The sequence below is a fragment of the Mesitornis unicolor genome, unplaced genomic scaffold, assembly GCF_000695765.1.
Source record: "Mesitornis unicolor isolate BGI_N332 unplaced genomic scaffold, ASM69576v1 scaffold6521, whole genome shotgun sequence".
Classification (NCBI taxonomy): domain Eukaryota; kingdom Metazoa; phylum Chordata; class Aves; order Mesitornithiformes; family Mesitornithidae; genus Mesitornis; species Mesitornis unicolor.
The window spans coordinates 15197-36467 of NW_010164351.1; the positions used below are offsets into that span (position 1 = coordinate 15197).

General features: G+C 40.8%; 2 protein-coding genes across 2 annotated transcripts; one reads left to right on the forward strand and one right to left on the reverse strand.

The window, feature by feature from the left end:
* Positions 1-194: 194 nt before the first annotated feature.
* SASS6 (spindle assembly 6 homolog (C. elegans)) lies at positions 195-13443 on the reverse strand. The gene is made up of 17 exons (XM_010194278.1): positions 13373-13443; positions 11764-11824; positions 9900-9979; positions 8116-8220; positions 7034-7205; positions 6009-6086; positions 4897-5016; positions 4602-4793; positions 4205-4399; positions 3722-3811; positions 3460-3639; positions 2810-2891; positions 2252-2361; positions 1313-1435; positions 925-1007; positions 381-472; positions 195-280 (listed from the first exon to the last, which is right to left on the reverse strand). The coding sequence occupies exons 1-17, from the start codon at positions 13438-13440 to the stop codon at positions 195-197; spliced, it is 1917 nt and encodes a 638-aa protein (XP_010192580.1). The 5' UTR covers positions 13441-13443.
* Positions 13444-13530: 87 nt separating this feature from the next.
* Positions 13531-20373, forward strand: TRMT13 (tRNA methyltransferase 13 homolog (S. cerevisiae)). The gene is made up of 11 exons (XM_010194279.1): positions 13531-13665; positions 14069-14115; positions 14204-14270; positions 15117-15179; positions 15311-15380; positions 15828-15934; positions 16919-17086; positions 17400-17472; positions 18872-18946; positions 19415-19829; positions 20154-20373. Exons 1-11 carry the CDS (start codon positions 13531-13533, stop codon positions 20347-20349), a joined length of 1416 nt encoding a protein of 471 aa, XP_010192581.1. The 3' UTR covers positions 20350-20373.
* Positions 20374-21271: the final 898 nt, after the last annotated feature.

A 21271-nucleotide genomic window follows, 5' to 3' on the forward strand; every position in this document is an offset into this window, starting at 1 on the left:
TGCTTAAAGCTTTAACTTCGAATTTGCTCAAGTACCCTGAAAAGTCATCCAAGACAGTGAAGGTCTCAAAGAAAACAGATTCAGACTTTTAAAGCATGTCAGAACACATCGAGACTTTACTAATACATTATTCTAGGACATCCAAAAATCCCCAGATGGTTAAAAGAGGACTCGTACTTTAAGAGCCCCGTCTGCTATCCAGGAAAATACGCTGAGGCTGGTGTTACTGCGGCTTTTGGTGACGGTTGGGCTTTTGGCGGTAAGTACGGTTTCAGATACCCTGTAGAACGGCAGAAACAAGACACTGTTGATAGAGCCACCACTACTGCTACCTGTAAAGTACATTTCAGATCAGGTCGCTTTACCATTTCCATACATACCTGAGTTAAGTGTATTCTGACTAAGCCCTCGTAAAGGAATGCTGTCATCTTTTTTCTTGAAATACTTTGCATCCAGCCCCAGATTATCGCTACTACAAATAAAAAAAGCTAATTACAATTTAAAATAAACACAGCTAATTAGCAGCATTCACAGCAAGCGTGGCTACAAACTCATTCAGAAAAATCTTAACTTGAAGTGGAGCTACTGCATCCCTATGATCTTTACAGTCTAAAGGAAAACCTTCAGTCTAGAACGAGTTGTTTGACTGACCCATCACCTGGCAGCCTTCCATCTGTCACCAGGAGGGACAGTGAAGTGGTGTTCCTTGGCACCCACTCCTGGTGGCTCTTTTGTTCTCTACAGACAACACTTAGTGACCAATTATGTCTGCCACAACTTAAAATTAACTCACATGTTGATGGAGAAAGGCTGATCAAAGAACTAGCTTGGTACTGGAAATGTTTTGCTCAGTTCCAGACAGAAGACATGGCTTTTTAAAAAAAACAAAACAACACACTAAAAAATGCAACAGACAACACTTACTTCTCCTTATTTGCTGGCTGAGCAGTTGCCGTCTGCACGTCTGAGCATCGATTCATTTTAGAAAGCTGTGTGTTAAATGGAATCTGCAGAAACACAGGAGTTGGAGGTTAAAGAGCTACCACAGCTGGGATGGCCCACAGTGAGCATATTCAGAGTGAGCTTTTCAGGGATTAGCATTTCTATACCTTGCACAGCATTCTGTGCAGCAAAGCATGAAAGAAAAAGCAACGCAAAACCAAGCATCAGCTATTACCGACAAACAGGGATAATGGTTAAAAGAGGCAGTTCAGAGTTGCAGGCTGTACAGTAAACACTTATGCATTTTGAGAGAAGTTCAAAACATGAAGCTGTGACATCCGTAACCAAACAGAAAAGTCAAAGTGCCTGCCTTTGGTACTGGGCAGTGTGGGCTGACATTTTTGTTGTGCGCAGGTTCTGGGAAGTTCTGGTAGGCGTACAGAGGAGAGATGAGGTGACTGATTCCCGAGCTGGGAAAGGACGGTCGGTCAGGCTGTAAGAGAAATCAAATACACCCGTAAAGGAGACGGTAATGTTTAAAGTAATCATTTGCAGAGATTCAAAAATCCAACACTAACAAGTAGTCACAGTTACTATGCTAACGATCATTTGAGTCTTCCTGATGGGAAGAAAACCTCTCACTCCCTAGCTTCACATCCTTAAGGAAAACTTGAGACAAAGTGGGACAAGTCAAGCACTCTTTAGCTAACACTCGTAAGCTACACACCCTGTAATTATTCATTAGTACGTGTATCTAGCCTTACATCAGAGACCTCTTGGCATGAATGTGCCTTTCCACTACTGAATACACAGCTCATCTCTTGCTAGGTGAAAACAGATCTCTGTACACATGGGGACCACGATGAATAAAACCCAGCGAGCTATGGTATTTACCAGACAGTACGTAATAGTTCTTATGCCTTATTTTTGTTTCTAAATCTCACTAATAAATGTATTTGAGGAGTACATTTCCTTTTTCAACCCATGCAAAGATAATTAGTAAGTTCACCTCACGACACAAAAATACATTTTTTTCCCTTCACCCTGCAAGTTCATTTTTCCAAGCTTTTTTAGCATTGTTTTGTGTATTTTAATAAATGAAAGCTTAGAAAAGTCTCACTTAGAAGACCAGGGCATCAGGTAGCACCCAGAGTATAAGGAAAGGGAAAAGGGAAAAAAACCCACACCCAGCCAAAACTGTAGGGCCCACAGAAGATAAAAGCAGTTTTGTTCCCTTCTTCTTTTAAGGCCATACCTTTTGGGAAATAACGCCTGCATCGTAACCCCATTATTTGCAGTTGTATCTTACCATGCCATTAGGTGAAATGCCAGTCCTAACACCACCGTGGGCACTGGCTGAAGTCTCTGGCTTCTTGGCCATCTGAATTTCATTCAGCTGTTTGTTTAACCATGTGATTACTGAAGAGAGAAACAAAAGCCCAAGCTCACTTCCTCCCTCTTACAAACTGTTTCAAGCAGCAAGTAGCCCTCCCTCAAAAAAAGCAGCAGCCTGGTGGGCTGTTTCTCCTCAAGCTCAAGCATTGCTAGAAGCAGCAGTCTCATGACAAGCTTTTTTGTTGCAGCTTCCCCCATCCCGACACCGACACGGTTCTGTTCCTTCCTGTAGAGTCAGCCCCCACCTGCACACTGCCCCAAGCAGCCCCAAGCACCAACTGCAGAGGAAGTCGTCTCTACTTGCAGCTCTGCACACCCACTGCAGACAGAAACATTTTCCATAAACGAGAATAATCACAGCTCTTTACAAAAAAAGAACACAGGTGAAGCAAATACAGTTGCTTCCATCAGTTTTCAGTAGCAGCCAAATAACGATGTCATTTTACAGAAAGAAAACTGAAATTGTACAAACCATTTTCATTGGTTTTCAGTAACTGCTTGCTTTCTTCTAGTTTTTGTACTGCAGTTTCTAGCTGTTCTTGTAGCTTGCAAACCTGCAATATTCCCATAATAACAACACCATCAAGAGCTACTACTAACTACGAACTGAAGAAAAAAACACAATAAATAAATAAAAAGGACCTATGAACCTGTGCTAAAATTAGAGAGGTTTGAGCTCATTGTTTCACAAAAGCAATAGGATAAGCCCTACTTGTAGTTAGGTTTTTGACAAGATGATAGCCAGAAGCCTTTCTAACCTTAATTTTTCTACAGATAAATAATGCAAGGGCCCTAAGAAGGGGAATATCTTTAATGGAAGAAGTTCCCTCTGTTCCTGTTCTTGCTTCCTTCACCAACGTTCACATGAAGGTGCTCTCTAAAGCAGTCGATTCAGCCCTGCTATTGCTTTGTACTCACAATCCAGCTTTAGTTTTCTTCCATGTGGATGGATGGCTCTTACAAATCGGTTTAATATAAAAAAATGAAGAATTGCACAGTCAAATAAAAGTGTTACCTTAGTAAGTACATTCTATTCCAGACCTTACTGCTGTACGTAAGTACACCAAGAGCCACACAACCCAGCACCCTCCATACAGGAACATTTTCAGGCCAGTGCAGTACCTCCTGCTCTTTCATTCGAAGGGACTGTCCCACCTCCTGCAATTCTCTCTGCTCTTTTTGAAGTCTCTCTTCTTTTTCTGCCAATAGTTTTTCCTGTTGAATTGTTACTGTATTTTTCAATTTTAATTTACTCATGAGAGTTTTCAGATCTCCTTGTAACTTCTTGATAATTTCATTAGCCTATTAAAAAAACAGATTTTCTTAAAATAAACACCTAACATAAGACAACATTTCATAAGGATAATGCCATGTTCAAACAAACCTTAAGAAGTTCAGCTGACAGAGATTTAATTGTTGCCTCCAGTTTTTCAATATGACTTTGTTTTTTCTCTGTACTCTCTTCTAGTATCACCTTTAAAAGAATATTAAAGATCTTATAATAAAGACACAGAAAAGACATCACTTACCATTTCAAGTAGAACCTAAATAATTATCTGAGAACTAATCCTTCCAAGAAATTCAGTCCTTACTTGTCAGTCACGTTACACAGGATTTTAATTAATCCATTTTTCTGTCCACAAAACATACCACTAACTTCACTCCAGCACCACGATATTAAAGCAGTAGTGACCTTTGCAAAACTGAATATACCCAGTGTATTTTTGATGCTGTAACTCAGATTCTTTAACTGCACTTGAAAGTTTACTTGCTGTAGTCACAAAAAGTGGTCATTGGTAATCTACAGAGACTGCAGTTCAGAAGCTTCTCCAGTGCTTTAGAGAATGACTTTGAAACTTAAAGGAACCTTTTGTTCTTGTGTGGCATCTAATACTTCTTTTGTTCTAGTAAGCAGCTGGTCTTTATCTTTGATCTCTTGGTCCAGAACAGCAACCCGTGTCTGCAGCTGATTAATGAGTTTTTCTTTTTCATGACATTCAGCATCCAGAGTAGCGTTCTCCCGACGCAGCGACAGCACCTCCTGCTTTGCTCTTTGACATTCCTAGAACATCGGGAAGGAATTTTATTGTATTTAAGAAAACATATCTGTTAAATTACTATTACATATCTAAATAGTAAGCATGATATGGAATGAAGAGGAGCCGAACAAACTTAATATGCTCGATTTTCTAGTACATGCATACGCAGGCAGCGTTAATGCTCTAAGAACAGTAAGTTTCCTTATAGAAATTAATAAGCCATACATCATCTATTCCAGAAAGCTTTGCTTTCAGTTCTCTGACTGTGGAGTCTCCTTTGTATCTCCTTTCTGTGAGATCTTTATTGATGACCTCAAGTTCTGAGAGCCTGTTCTGCAACTGCTGAATACTTTTCTGATGCAAATTTTCTAATTCCTTTTTCTGTTGTTCATGCTGTTGTTGGTACTGAGCTTGTGCCTAGAATGAGAAACAAAGAAACCAAGTAGTCAATGAATCTGAAAATTAAGCCAAGAAACTATTCCCCTATAAGAACATTGTTACTTCTTTTTTGTTGTCGTACCTGGAGGGTTCTTTCCTTTTCATTTGTCAGCTCCTGCGTGTGTTTGTTTGTTAGCGCTGCAGTGTGCGATGTCCATTCATTTCTCAGCTTGTCTAGTTCTCGGCTCTTCTCTGACAAGCTCTGTTTGTTTGACAAAGCAGAGTTTTAAAATTTAAGCAAGTCCGCCAATACTGAATGATTCTTTAAAATACTGATACTTCTTTAAAAGGACATGGAATTATTGAAAGTCTAAATTTCAGCACCAGATGCAAAAAATATCTGTTTATTCTGTAAACAGGAAAGTAAGGCACTGAGAAGCTACAGAGCACCCTTCTGACACTGTGGATAAAATAATCTTCATTTCCAATTGTATTTTCTTCCAACCAGTATTTAAGACTGAAGAAACAGTCTGCTGATGTTCCCTACCCCTGTAACACAAAGTGTTCTGGTGGCGTGAAAAAACCCCCCAGTCCTTCAGCAGCGTCTTTTCCTCTCTTTGATTTGTAATTCTGCATTCCAGTTCAGCAAACACATTGCAGTAACTCCAACTGAAACTGCAAAGATGGGGCAGACAACTGTTCCATTCCAAAACCCGCTCCATAGTAGTTTTAATGGAACCTTTGTTTCATGATAGTCAAAAAAGTCACCTTGGTAATTCCAGCATTTGACCCACGTCATCCTCTAGAAACACAAACATGAAGTCATTACTGGGCTGACTGCAAAAATCAAGTAATAGAATAACATGGAGCCCAAGACTTCGACTGATTTATTTATTAGTTTCACAGTTTTTGCAGATATAAACATTTCCAACCATTGCCAAAATATGCAGAGTATATTTATCCTCACTCTAACATATATTTAGTATATAACTTCTGTGTGCTTATACAGACAGACCTCTGTGCAATGTAGGGTAAAATTCTGGTTTAGTACTATAAGAAATAAATTTTGTTCTTCAGTTGCACACTTTACTCTTCCTTAAGAAAAGCTACAGGAGGCTGCTTTTCTGCTTTCAACTCACTCCCAAGTCAATCACCTTGGCTAGGTGGTGGCTCACCAACCTGCCCACAAGAAGGTACTTTTCCACAGATTAAAAAAGTGCAACTTACAACAAGAAAGTTAAAAATTTCCATCACCTGTTGAGTGTAGCTCAGTTGTCTGGTAAGATCCTCTTCAGTTTTTCTAAGCTTTTCTTCCAGCATCGTTTTGTCTTCCTGTGTACAAATCAACATTAAGTCAAATCATTAGCTCCCAAAATACAAGTAGTATTTAGTTTATTTTATCAGCATATCCTGCGTAAGCAGCCACATATCCATTATATTTGTGGAAAAATTCTTATTAAATAAAATTCATATTGAAGAAGATATAATTATTACATTTAAAAGAAAAGGCATTAGCTCACAAGGCAAAAATCCTGAATTAAATTCTTCCCAAGTAGCATCTTATTCTAGAGCCTTGTTTACAAAGGAGTTGCACAAACAACAAATCAACCTAAATACTGTAAATTCATTTTATTAAACTAGCTTATTGTGTGGCTATAAACAAGACAGCACAGTAGGAGACAAATCCCAGGCTATGAAACTGAAGCGCACAGCAGTCAAGCTCCGAGACCATTCATCTCTCATTCAGGAACACCCAGCACGCTACCGACTGCATCATCGTTACAATTTTAGTTTGCTGTTTATAGCTACCCACCCTTTGAAGTCCATAAAGCCTCAGAATTATACACACACACATATGCTTTCCTACCCCCAGCTGCAGAACAGAGATGGAAAGTTCACAGTATTTTACTTGTGCAGTTGACCCAGCAATCAGCACAAGGCCGTGGAGCACGGGACACAGCAGCACCCACAGGCGCACACCACGTGCGCTGCTCGTGTAAAACACCTCATTTTCTGCCAGCTCCAATCATAGCACCAGGTTGGATATGGGTGCAATATTTTCACTGCTAGAGTGACAGTAACAATTTCAGCTTATGACATGCACCCAAATAACGGCATGCAATGACAGATAAGAGCTACGATAAAAAATAAACCAGAGCACATGATTTGGTCCATTCTTTTGAAGTATTAAGACTGGAAAAAATGCTTAAATACACACAGCATCAAGGCCCAGTCATAGCCTTCATTTAGCCATAGCCATAGACAAGCCTTCATTTTACCTTAAGGCATTTCAAACAGCTGGCTAAAAACTTCTTTATTTCTGCATCATTTCCTGGCAGGAATTTGAGAGAGAGGTGGGTGAGATGTTTAAAAGGGTTGGTCTCCACTACGTTTAAAGAGACAGGTGTGTGATCTAGAACAGGTGCTGAAGAAACTAACTGCAGCAAAAACCTAAGGAAAAAGAAAAATAATCAAATGTTACGCTTATAGATCTTTTCCTGAGACTCCCCGTAGATTCTACAAGCTATTTTCAAATAAAATACATTTTTATATATGCAATAAAAGGCTGTCTAGTTTTCACTTGAAAAAGACCTATGCAATTCAATCCCTCTGTTGTAGTTAATACTACAAACAAATATCAACTAAAATGCTTATACCTTATATTAAAAAATGAACAAAACTAATCTGTTTGTTTGTCAAATTCTCAGCAGCCCATCTTAGACTTAGGGGTCCAAAACCAAATAAGAACCAAATTCAAAAGGAAAACAGACTCCTGATTTTTAGACATCCTGTAACCCAGTGAAATTCACAGTACATCAGGAAACGCCTGAGTACTGCAGTGGGGGGAGGTTCTCTGGACAGGGCTTTCCTCAACACCCACACAAACAAAAATAGCATGTAACAGGTCACTACAGGGCAGTGTGGACCTCAGGTCTCCACCCTCACATATAAATCAATCAATCAATCAATCAATCAATCAATATCCTTGTCAGAATGCCTTATAACTTTGCTTTCTCCTGTGAAACAGAATGATTTACACCTTGGCCCACAAAATTTAGATGAGCTCTCTAGCATTACACTGTCAGGGGAAGGAAAAAAAGAGAGAAAAGACCAATGATGCATTCTTGCACATCTGCTACCTTCTGCTCCACCTCAGATGGGGAGACTGTCACTAGACAGCAATTCCACTGCTCAGTCCTCCCAGGACTCAGGTTTCGTCAGTAACATCCACCAACTAATATTCAGGTGTAGTTGGGGGAAGGTTGAATTATCCTTGCTCTACTGACTCTCCTCACTCTGAGTGGCTGACAAGCATTTTAAGCACACACACACAGTAATACAGCACTCACTTGTCACCTACCTTGGAATATCTTTGTTCTGTTCCTGAATGCATTGCTGAAGCAGATCAATAAATTTCTGTGGGAAAGCCGAGAAGTCTACCAAGAGACCTTGCTGGGATTTTAAGCTATATAAACAGATTTGAAAATTAATTGGCAATCTATAGTAGTGAAATTTATTTCCTATATTTTTTTACACTAGTAGAAAGAACTAATTCTGATCACATCATTAAAATTCACTAGCATGTTATTTTCAGTCCCGTACACAGAAGAAACACGATCACCTCTCGGATAATAACCACCAGAGGATATTTTGATTTCAAGTGTTCTTGCAAATGGGCTGCACTAAGGAAAAGAAGTGATTGTGGCAGAACAAACGTGCTCTTTGATTAGACATCTTCCTTACTGGAAGGAAGGGGCAGTAATGGGATAGGAACACATGGAAGCAGCAAAGGACAATGAGGGGGAAGACTCAACCACTCCCAGGACTTTATCTCTTTGTTCATTTAATTGTGCACCTTCACCACAGACACAGCAAACTCAAGGACACAAACAGACATTCAAGAGGGTAGGCACAAAGCCATACCTTGTATAACAAAACACTACTTCTGCACACGTTTTACAAACACTATTATACTCTTGCCTTCTAATCCACACACCGATCACCTCTTGTTTAAACATCATCATCTCCACCAAAAAACAACACAACCAACCCAAACAACAAAGCAGAAAACTGAACTGTTCATGCCTGGTGCCCAAATCTGATGGGCAAATTCTGAGCAAGTACAGTAAAATGAGACCCAACAGCACAATTAGCAGGCAAGAAACCTACAGTGCAAAGGCTTAGGTCTGTGAATGCACGTCCATGCTAACAGACCTTCCTCCTATGTTCCTGAAATAGTTCAGACACATACAATAGTCTGTAAGCAGCTGTGATAAACAGAAGATGCACGCAGTAATAGAAACTGTGGTACTGTAGCTATGCAGGGAACTTAACATCAGGATTCTGTCATTCATCTGAATAATCTTGAGCCAATCTCTTTCCTGTACTTGGCTGTTTCATCGACTGACCAAATTAAATAATAATACCAGAATAGTGACAAAACTCCACAGGTGAATGTCCTGGTTTACTGGGACAGGACTTCAGAGTCAGTTTTCATTGAGGAAAACAGTTTTGTAAGGACTGCAACACTATTTCATGAGAACAAAGTTCATAAAATCTTTGTTACAGTTTTCAGCTGGTCCTGGTATGCAGGTTGCCACAGCGTTCAAGGTCTTCAGCAGCCTTGAGTGAAGCAGGTGCAGAAGTTAGGAGGAGCAAAGGCCAGCGCAGATGACCCAGGCTGCCCAAATCATACTATTCTATACCCTAAACAGCACATTCACTATAAACTGGGGAGTTTGCTGAGGACAGTTCTCCTCTTCCTCTCCTTCCTGCTGCTGTTTCTTCTTCCCTGTTCTGTGGCTGCCACCTGGAGAGGGACTTGTTCGCCATCCTAACCCTGAGGTCTACTCCCCCACAATACTGGCTGAGTATAACTCTGTGTGCTCTGTATTAATACTGTTACTAATATTAGATTTATCATTATTTTATTAAATATGATTCTATTTCAACCCACAAATATTTCCTTTTCCTGACCTGCTTCTCTGGGTGGGGAGGAGGTATCGGGTGATAGAGCAGCTGCATGAACCACAACAGTGAAAAGTTCTAGATTCTAAGATAAACCATACTAAGTGAAAAATACTCCTTCATTCCTTTCTGCCATTTAGCGATGTTTCACAGACAAAACATTAGAGTTCCACTTACCTTTGAAAATCTTCCTCAGATATGACAAGGTTATACAGGAAAAAAGGATCAGTATCATCAGTCAATCGAACAGCTAAATCCTGAAAAAAGATATTTAAATATTATTCAGAATATTATAAACCACCCTGTAGGATTGTTTAAATACTGTAAACCAATATTGCAAACAGTATTTAATACTTTTTTCTTTTTAACCAAAAATAAGATGGAATTGTGGCAACTAATTCAGAAGACAGAAAAAACTAACGTTTAACACAACTTCAAATATTACAGTGAGGGGAAAACCAGGAAAACCATTTCTCGTTAAATAAAATCAACTAAGGAAAAACCTTCAAATTTGAGCAGCAAAGGCTTCAGAAATTCAATGTGTCTTTATCATTTTACAGCAATAAAACTATTTGCCATTTTCCCCCATCATTAAACGTGCGTAGCACTGTAACAGGTCACAGACACATCATTCCCGTAACTGGGTGTTATCAGAGCACACTGCTCCTAAAAGCTTAAGCAACCACCTTCTGAAGAGTTTCCATATTTCAGTGCAGGGCTTCCCAAAGCAAACATAAGCAGGGTACAGCTGAAGTCCAGCAAGCTTGTAAGGAAAACTGAGGAATTCTGCTGCTTAGCTTTTAAAACTAAACTCATTTGTGCCCTGCAGACCTACACAGTGTTTTGGAAAAGCTGCCTTCTCTGTACGCCCTGGTCTCTCATTACAAGGCTGGGGTTATACAAAACCCCTGGCACGTTAGGCCCAGGCACCTGTTCTCTATCACAAGGCTCAAACCCACGTGAGGAATATGGTATTTCCCAGCAGAGGAAAGAGAGGAAGTAGAAACCTGGCAGCTCTTCCAGCGTTACTGGAGCGTGACCATAGCACACGTACATATACACAACTACTTGAGGTACTTGTTACACGAACAAAACCCTCAGCTGGAGATACGTAAACAGAGTTAGGAATTTACACCCTTAGCTTACACTGAAACTAATGCCATCCCAAACCAAGCAGGGGGGTTGTTAGGTAGGGCAATGCCTGCTTGGTTGGATGTCCCGTGAACTGATCCAAGCACTTGAAGTTATCTTTTGAGACTGACCTCTCACTGAAACTGGATTTCCAGGCTCCTGCTGACACAGGCTGTGACACTGTACACAGCTCCTAACTGAAACGCTTCCTCACGCTTAATCTTGTCATTGTCACAGCCAGTAGAATCTCACAAAGTGCTCTACTCCTTCACAAACAAATCTGTACTCAGTAACACCATAAACAACTGATGACCCATCTTAACATCACGGTAGGTGGATGTACGGTTTAAGTGACAAATCAGACACACAACAAAAGAGACTTTATAACCTCCAGTAGTCATCTCATTGTCATTTTTCCTGAGAAACATTTTTTTACTGCTAATTTAGTACATTCCTTCCTCCCCACCCCCACCGGCTGAATTCCAAACACGAAACACTAACACACCTGTCAATAAAAAGCAGGACGTTACACCCACAAACAAGTTGGCATTTTTGCTGGTTAAGATGAGGACTTTGCAAAGACAACAGCTGCTCTACATTCTTAAATAAGCATTGAGTACATTCAAAGTGAGATTGCTCTTAAGCTTTAACTCGAGCTCCTCTGAAGGTCTCCAAATACTTTTAATTTGCATGCTTTTTTTTTGCCAAACTAAAAGAGAGGGCTAAAAAGGGTAGGGAAAAAACCACCACACCAAACCAACCAGATTACTCAAGAAGTTATACCAAAACCAAAATAAGGTTAAGTGACAAACATAATAAAAACCCTATTTTCCCTTTCCTATTTGTCCTTTTCTACAATGAACATCAGATAATACCTAATGGATGTCATAAATATAACTAATCCACAAACCTTTTTATGAACAGGATTAGAAATGGACAGCAGCTCAACATTCACGCGAACATTTAACCTCCTGTGTACAAAAAGACAAAACTTAGTAAAAACAAATAAACAAAAACCAACAGACAAGAAAACATTCGCCAAATAACACACCTTCATAGCCACCTTGCAGGAACCAGATAACATCTAGACAAAAAAATAGGCAAGAATATCAAGAAAGTTCCCATTGGTGACTGCTACTAAGACACCTGAAAGCCCCAGTTTCACACATTACAGCTGCTCAGGCAGCTCAGGGTTTTTTGTTGCTTATTATCCACTAAACTTTAAATAGCAAGGCAGGAGTTTTGAAACTTTGTCCAGAAAGTAGAACCTTTGAAAAGCCTGCTGAAATTTATTAACGATTGCTGAAACCTTTGATAATCACTTATACAGCTCACCCATGTCTTCATTTACTTCGTTTGTCCAGAAAGTAGAACCTTTGAAAAAGCCTGCTGAAATTTATTGAGGATTGCTGAAACCTTTGATAACCATTTATACAGCTCACCCATGTCTTCATTTACTTCTTGTTGAGTAACCCAATAAGTTACTTGCATTACAAAATTCAACCTTCCTGTAGCAGAAGCCAGAGCAGCCCTAACACCTGCACGCAGTCGAATCCAGACAGGACCCATATTATTGAAATTCACTATATTTTGAACAGACACTTGACATTAAATAGCCAAGTCTTTCCCAAACACCAGTGCTAAGCCACGCACACGAGCGTGCCCAAATAGATTTATTCCTCGGCAGAAACCGATGGGGACGGACTGGTGGGCTCGCCCGAGCCGTAGGAGCAGTAACGAGGGAGCTGAAACGCTCCAAGAGGCCGCGGTCCGGCCGGCTTCGGGCGGAGGAGGAGGTGGGGCAACCGCGGCGGCCTGGGAGACGCGCAAACACCGGCCCGGCCCGGCCCGGCCTTGCCAGCCGGACCTGCGGCGCTGCGAGGGCCCATGCAGGGCCGAGGCAGAAATCCCAGCCCTCATGGAGCCCGCCGAGGAGACGCGTTTGTCCCCGTACCCCTAAAGCGTTTTTGTAAAGTCACTGCGTGTTTTCTCCGCTACCAGCGTCCTCTTCGCCCCCCTCTCCTAGCAAGGCGCCCACAGGAGCTACTCCAGCTCTGACTACTTCCAGCCTTGCTGCGACCACGTTCCCTTCCCTCTAATCCAGAGGGTCCCACGAGCAGCACCCAAGCAAGAACTGGGCAGGCAGCTACTCCGCTCACTACGCGCAGAGCCCCACCTCTCGCTCAGCCGCTGTTGGGGCCCAAGGCAGTTAGAAAAGAGCCTGTCAGTCGCTTCTCCTAAGGAATACAATAAAGCTACTACTTCCAGCCTTGCTGCGACCACGTTCCCTTCCCTCTAATCCAGAGGGTCCCATGAGCAGCACCAAAGCAAGAACTGGGCAGGCAGCTACTCCGCTCACTACGCGCAGAGCCCCACCTCTCGCTCAGCCGCTGTTGGGGCCCAAGGCAGTTAGAAAAGAGCCTGTCAGTCGCTTCTCCTAAGGAATACAATAAAGCTTCCGTGCAGCTGGTGAGGAAACCAAGCCACAGCCCGCCGCGCCGTCCAAGCCAGCCCCTCACCTCTCCTCGCAGCCCTGGCACCTCAGCAGCACACACACCGGCCGGTTGAACAAACTCTCCACCGCCATCTTGCGCTTCGAGTTTGGCGCCAGGCTCCCGCGGAGGAGGAGCCTCAAGATGGAGCCGACGCGACGACCGCAGAGGGTGCTGGGATGGAAATGGCGGCGCCAGAGCAGAGACTTGGTTCCCCTGTCCCAGGGCGATGTGCCTACTTCGTGGAGAGGAAGAAGCGCTTCTGCAAGATGATTCCGGCTCCTGGGAAGCGCTTTTGTGGAGAGCATGGGCAGCAGGAGGTACCAAGCCGTGTCAGGCGGAGAAGCAGGCCCCCTTGTCCGGCTGAGGAGGATGGGCGCCTGGGCTCAGAGGAGCCCCGCGTTCTCTGTGGGAGGAGGTTGGGGCAGGCGGGATGTCCCGCTGAGCTGACCCTGCACCACGGGCAGGAGGCAGCGTCTGCGCCTTCGTTTGAGCCCTGGACGGGCACAGGCCTCCAGTTCAGCCCAGCAGTAATGCTGCCATTACATTTTACGTTTATTCTTTTAGGACCCATTGAAGTATTACATTCTTGTCACAGATTCTCTATTCTTGTTAACCCAGCTATATGTTTTATGAAACTCAGATGTCCCTCAACAGCTTTTCTAAAATGGGAACACTGAATGCATGCTGAAGTATCTAAAACTTTTTTTTATTATTAACTAGGAAGAAAATGACAGAAAAAGAATTCCATGCCCTCTTGATCCAAAGCAGTAAGTATATGTAAATGCTTTCTTTGCTCTTTGTCAGAGTTCATATGATAAATGCTGTTACTTACTTTTCTTTCCATTTGGATTTTAGCACTGTGTATGAAGACCAACTACAAAAGCATTTAAAAAAATGTAATTCAAGAGAGAAGCCAAAGCCAGTAAGTGCAGTGTAAATTCAGCACCACTTCCTCTCTGATATAAGACCCTAAGCATTACTCCTCTGCAGAGAATTTGTTGTGCTGACAGCAGCTGTGAACTGTAGGACAGCAGCCTTAGCAAGCACTACAGTAAGGACAGCATGGCAGCTGAATAAGTACTTGCTGAAATGAAACTCACGTTCCAGTCTCATCTTCTATGTCCCTTCTCACTGTAGCTCAGAACAATGTTTCAGTTCTCTTAGTTACAAATGAAAATGCTGGTTTAATTTTTCTCAAAAATGTTTTCTAAGAAGAGCCTCTCACAATTCACTTCAGAGGCTTGGTGAGAGATTTTTCTTGGAAAGCAAAACTAGCAGAAAGTCTCTAGGCATTTGCCTACCTGGGGCAGTCTGCTGCCCTAGCCAGCTGCCTGCATCACTCAAGTCAGCAGAATTGAGGGAAGAATTGTGGAAAGCTAAGCTGACAGTTGCAGCTAGTGCTGAGGGAATGAATAGGATGTATGGCTCAACAGCTGGTTCAAGAAAACAGAAATTGGGTTCTTTGCTGTGTTTCTGCCTTATCAGTATTGCATCTTTAGCATTACCAAGGAAAACTTAAAAGGGTCTCTGGAATCAGTCTGACAGCCTAACTCTTATGAACATGTTCAGTCTTTTAAAAATGTGTCAGAACAGGTATTTCTGCTGATGATTCAGGACCAGACTATAGGAAAAACAAAATAACTTGGAGCATCTTCTTTTGCAGTGGATTCCTATTGCTATGTATGTTATGATAAAAACACTGAAGAATGTATCTTTTTGCTTCCTGGTAATTAACAGAATCAGATTTCTCATCTTTTGATTTTTAAAGGTCTACTTTGTTCAAGATATTAATGCAGGTTTAAAAGATGTAGCAGAAATACCAGAAAACCAGGTGAGTACATTTATTTGTTCTAAAGCTCAGTCCCTACATAACATCTTACAATTATCATATGACTAAAGAACTAACAAAATTTAAAAGGTCTTGTATTTATGGGTGGTGACTCTTTTTTTTTCCTTAAAAAGGTACCCATCTCTTCTCTATCCAAAGAAGAGCTGGAGAACTTAATTATCAAGTTGAAAAAAGCAAGTAATGGTGAGCTTACTTAATACTAAAAATAAGATGTTTTAAATGGTATTAAATATTTAATTGTAGTTTTTGTTGTTAAATAGATGTGAAAATGTGAGACATTCGGAACTAAACACATCTGAAGTCATTCTCCTCAAGATGTAGGCAATCCTCCAACAGCTAAAGTTTACTCAGAAGAATAAACTAGATTGAGAGAGCGATAACACACTGATCTTTTGTTCATATAGCTAATTTCCCTCCCTTTGGTGTTTTTTTTGTTTCCCACTCAAGTATCACTACAGAGAACAATATAGCTCTGGTTCAAACATATTGTGATAGATTTATGCTCCCAGCAGACACTTTTGTTAGTGCTACAAATTGGGCTCATGTCTGACTATTGTAACTTATTTGTTACAAACCCAGAAACTGTTGAAACTGGAAACCTGTACCTAAAACTTCTGCATTTGCATGCAGGCCTGCAACTTCGCCTTCAGGAACAAATACTGTCCCACCAGGCTTTACAAGAAGCCCTAAATGACCCCAGGAATGGGGAATCTGCGTTCAAACACTTGAAACAACAGGTATGGTCACTGCTTTACTAATAGCTGTACATGTTTGGAAATGTGGAATTCTGCTGCTGGAAATTGGAGCGATTGCACATGCACAATGCTGGTCATCTCATATAGAGGAAATCTGGTAGACGCTATAACTCTGTGCTCTTCAAATAACAGCATTTATATAACCTTTCAATGGCTGTTTTGTGAAGTATCAGTAACAAAATTTTATTAAGATACTGAAGTAAATTACAGACTGGCATTCTTCTGAATTTTTACTTATTCTTATATTAACTTACAAGAAATCTGAGCTACAAAAGCTAAAATGTTGTATCTGCTAAGACATTGCAAGAAAGAAGCTAAGAAGCTTGCTAAGAAGTTTAAGAAAAATTCCTAAAAAGGAGTGTTTTACTTTTTCTGTAAGAACCATTTCCTGGTTGTATAACAGACACATAAAAAGAATTGGACAGTGTCAGTTTACCTCCTGCCTTTTAACTACATATTGAAGAGCAGGAATTTTAAGAGAGATGGATTGCTTACTGTAGCGAAATAGAAAGTTTGGGGAAGAAAAATTAAGAAGTGAGAAATGTCTGTATTCTGCACTTTCTTCCCTTGCTCAACTTTATTTTCCTATGTATTCCAAAATGTGTAACTGCAGCAGAGAGGCAGCCACTGGTGCTTCACAGAAAATCCCGTACAGTACCCATAGTTTGGATGGCTATTTCGAGAATCAGCAGAGAACAATATCGTAATGTGTACCCGATTCCAAAAATCCATTCCAGAAACTTCTGGGTGGAGTTCTGTGAGCAGTGGGAGAAGGCCAGGGTGATGCTGACTACCCAGAAGCTATAATCACTTTCCTCTATACACGCAAGATCTTTTCCCTGATCCCTCATGGAAGGGAAGACTTGAAAAAGTCTTCTGCAGTTTGGTAAAATATCATTTTTTCTATCGGGCATGACAATAGACAGGGATTTGCTTGGCTTGGAAATAATCTTTTGATGTTTGTAGGCTTCTATTTTAGGTAACATGGAAAAATTACATTTACTTGGTCCAGGAAGATGTTTTGTTGAGTTTGGAGCCGGACGAGGAAAGCTGTCTCATTGGGTTGATGTTGCCTTACAGAATGTTGAAAATGTTCAGTTTTTGCTCGTGGAAAGGGCAACTACAAGATTCAAGGTAAAGAGGATGTTGTCACACTAGCAGAGTCTAATTTTTAAGCTGCTGTCATTGAAGCTGCTAGTATTTGCTTTTTATCTTCAAAAATAACATAAAGCCTTTGGAATGTTGAAAGTTTTGGAGGTGTGATTGCCTACGTTCCAGTCTTTGCCACTAGCACATTTATTACAAAATAATCCTGGTGTCTAATGTTGGAAATTGATGTTGAAAAAGATGTTGACCTGACAGGAGAAAAGTCCAGCAATAATACCTGGAACAAAATTACAGTTATTAGGGGCCAGCCCTACTTTAAGACCTTGTGCTGTTTCCACAGGTGGATGGAAAACATAAAAGGAGAGGTTCTGTATTTGAAAGGCTTCGAGTTGATATTCAGCACTTATGTTTAAGTAAGTTCCTTCTTGGCTTGCATAATTCTGAAATAGAGGCTTAGTTTTAGATTTTGGTTCCTGGAGTTCAAGTCACTTTGTATGCAGCACGCTTAAATGTACTTGGCTTTGGAGATTATTCGCAGTGATTGCTTGGACACATGAATGCTGTGTATATACACACAGATATTAAATGGGGATTTAAAATTTTCTCATTTTCATACACTTACAGGACATCATTATAGGTAAGAAATACCAAAACAGAAACATTGTGAAGGTTTTCTGGAACTTGCAGGATTAAAGACATCTGCGTTGTTTGCTTGGGGTGTGTGGAATGAAGCAGCCCGTGCACATCAGTGCTACGCTGTGCGTAGATAGAATCTCCCTCTAGATAGAATAGAATGGCTGCAGAGTACCTGGCATCAGGAGGTGCTTTAATGTCACATTCACATTTCATGGGCAGTATAGAAAGGCTGAAATGGTTAAATAGATATATGTAACTATCTTAGCATATATGCAAAATCCTGTCTTTCTAATACTTCATTTTACTGAAAGGCAAAGTATTTATGTTACTGTTTAGCTGGAGGTAATCTCTGGACCAGAGATAATTCTGTTAAGGAAAGTAAGCCCAGTGTTCTTTGGTAATCATTTTACTCAGAAACAAAGTTGTATTGCCTCAAAACAGCATTAAAATCCATTCTTTGCCTTTGAACACGGTTGAGTTGTTCAAGAAAAAGAATGTGCTGCTTAGCCACAGTATCTGATTCTCTTAATTTGTTTTAGAAAAAGACGCTTTCCTTTTAATATCTTATAACTGTATGTACAGACCACTGTACGTGTAATAGTGGTAAACATTCATTTTGTTTTTAAAGTGTGCTGAAGAGCCACAAGGATGGTGAGGGGTCTGGAGAACAAGCCTGATGAGGAGCGGCTGAGGGAACTGGGGTTGTTTAGCCTGGAGAAGAGAAGGCTGAGGGGAGACCTCATCACCACCTACAACTACCTCAAGGGAGGTTGTAGAGAGGTGGGTGCTGGGCTCTTCTCCCAGGTGATGGGGGATAGAACAAGGAGAAACCGCACCAAGCTTGGCCAAGGGAGGTTCAGGTTAGAGATAAGGAGGAAGTTCTTTACTGAGAGGGTCGTCAGAAGCTGGAACAGGCTGCCCAGGGAGGTGGTGGAGTCACCATCCCTGGATGTGTTTAAAGAGCGGGTAGATGAGGTACTTAGGGATATGGTTTAGGGGATAGACAGGAACGGTTGGACATGATGAGCTCAGAGGTCTTTTCCAACCGAGCAATTCTGTGATTCTGTGTGTGAAATTACATTATCCAGAAAAAATATTGCCCCAACTATAACAGCAGAGGTTCTGGGGTTGCTGTGGATTGTGTGTTGGTTTATTTTTATTTTGTTTTCCCTCCAGATAAGGTACCTATTTTGGAGAAGAAAAAGCTACCAGTGGTAGGAATTGGGAAGCATTTATGTGGTGCTGCGACAGGTATGAATTACGTGTGTTAACTGCAGAAAGCTGGGAGTCTGAATGGACTGATCTTCCAAACTGTCCTTTTAGCCTTTTCTTGCCTTCTAACCTTTTATTGGTGAATGTAGCAATTACCTTCCAAATATCTATTGACTGCAGTGGAATAGTGAATGGATAACAGACGCAAGGCTACTCTATAGAAACACGAAAAGTTTTACTTCTGTCTAGAGTAGAACAAATGTGTGGCAGCATGGGCCATAAGAAGTACATGCCAAATTGTTAACCAGAGTATTTCGAATTCACTTGTGTAGAACAAATATTCAAGAGGATAAGCCCTTAGTAGCACCAGAGGTCTCATAATACTCATTTAGCATGTAGGGGTTTTATGTTTTTAAGCATGCTTGTAATTGTGAGTTATCCTTAAAACTGCTTTGTGGCTTAGTTTGTGATGTACACGTTTATTCTTTTTTGTTTGTTTTTTCCCAGATCTTGCTTTGAGATGCTTGGTTGAAAGTTACACAGCTTGCAGTGATGAAGAAAAGGAAGAGCCTGCACCAAAACGCTCCAGGACTGATAAGACAAAGGTGTCTTCTAACAAATCTACTGACAATGAAAGAAACAAAGACGACTGTAAGCCTGTAGCTGGAATTGTTGTTGCCCTGTGCTGCCACCACAAGTGTGACTGGACACACTATGTAGGCAGAGAGTTCTTTAAATCAGTAGGACTTGGGCCAGTAGAATTCCATTATTTCCAGAGAATGAGTAGCTGGGCCACTTGTGGCATGCGAGAAACCACAGCCAAAGCCTCCACAAGTGAAGAAAGTGAAGATCAAACTAATGAGACAGAAGACCATGAGCAAACAGCCAGCAAGACAGAGATTGGTTCTGATTTTTTACAAGGGTATGCGGCTTTTTTTTCTAGCGAACGGATTCCTGCAGAAAAGCAAAATTATGCATAGTTGTATATGAAATTGTTTTGGATCCTCAAAATGACTTATTTATTAAACATTTTAATTACTAAATTTATAGAAATATTGTACTTTAAAAATACCTTCTTCATGGGCAAATGTTTCAAAATATTTAAACAGTCAAGCTTGCCTGAATCGAAATTAACTTATAGTGATGTCAGTAGTTTTTCTAAGATAATAATACAAAATACAAATAATACTAATACAAAAGTGCTGTGACACGTTATTTGTTCTTTTCCTCCTTTCTGTGACCGCAGGGTACTTACTGTTGAAGAACGAAAGGAGATAGGTTGCCTCTGTAAACTGCTGATTGATCATGGACGGCTTGAGTATTTACAACAACGAGGATACAAGGCTGCACTACAGTATTACACAGAGTCTGCTGTGTCCTTGGAGAACGTCCTGTTGACAGCTGTCCCAGTCCCATCTTTGATACCAGAGCCAACTACATGACAGGAGATAATTTGGAATTTGTAGCAAAAAAAACCAAAACAAACCAAAACACAAAAAACCCTCTAAAACTTATCTGGATTTTTTTAAAAGCTCGTTCACTGCTTACAAAAAAGCTGTTTTAGGCTTTCGTGTACCCAGGAGAAGGTCTTATATTTTCCTGTTTCACTGGGAATTGCAAATATGCAAACCAGTTCTCATCAGTGGAAAAATAAAATCCGGAAGAATATTTGAAACCCGTTGTATGCCTCTTTGTTAGGAACAAGTGTGCTTGATATTTTCTTCCATTCACAGTAATGTTCTTTATTCGTCAGCAGTTATGACAGGAGAAGGAGCAGAAGTACAACTTTCCAGATCTCCTGAAAGACAGTAAGTTAAAATAACAAATTAACATACTTGACTTTCACTTTGAAGTTCAGGATAGCTTTGTATTTCCTCTTAAATTACTTATGTAGGCCTAGGTGCTGTCATCTTGCTGCTAGGGCAGTCTGTTAAGGAGCAAACTTATTTGTAAACTGTCATCTTGATGTATTTTTGCTAATTTGATTATTCATTCACAAAATATTGATAAGAAAAAGCTGGCTTAGAATTATACATCAAGAGCATTGCAGTCATTCAGTGTTTAAGGCTTCACAGTGTATAAAGTCAGGATCAGAGAGAACGCTTCATATTTGCAATGAGTGAAGTTCTCTCTGCAAGTAACAGCTCCCACCTGCACATCTGATCAAAGGTGCTTATTTTGGTTTCTTAGTGCAACCCTTAAGCTGCTATCTTTGAGACTACTAACTGCATTTTATTGCCACAGTGGGTTAGAAGTGGGATGAAATAGCGGGGGTGTTTTGTTCAGGTGACTGGACTTCCTGTCAGGGAAAGCAAGTTGTAAGAAACATTGGTTTATCAGGTGTTGATACCTCATTGCTAAAAA

Bases quoted from the DNA above. Each gene is read 5' to 3' on its own strand.
- TRMT13 (XM_010194279.1), top strand. From the start codon at position 13,531: ATGGCGGCGCCAGAGCAGAGACTTGGTTCCCCTGTCCCAGGGCGATGT. The intron at 14,116-14,203 runs GTAAGTATATGT...TTTGGATTTTAG, and splicing joins TGCCCTCTTGATCCAAAGCA to CACTGTGTATGAAGACCAAC. The intron at 18,947-19,414 runs GTATGAATTACG...GTTTTTTCCCAG, and splicing joins TTTATGTGGTGCTGCGACAG to ATCTTGCTTTGAGATGCTTG.
- SASS6 (XM_010194278.1), bottom strand. From the start codon at position 13,440: ATGGCGGTGGAGAGTTTGTTCAACCGGCCGGTGTGTGTGCTGCTGAGG. The intron at 9,980-11,763 runs GTTTGTGGATTA...ATCTTTTTTCAG, and splicing joins CTAATCCTGTTCATAAAAAG to GATTTAGCTGTTCGATTGAC. The intron at 8,221-9,899 runs GTAAGTGGAACT...CTGTTTATATAG, and splicing joins TCTGAGGAAGATTTTCAAAG to CTTAAAATCCCAGCAAGGTC.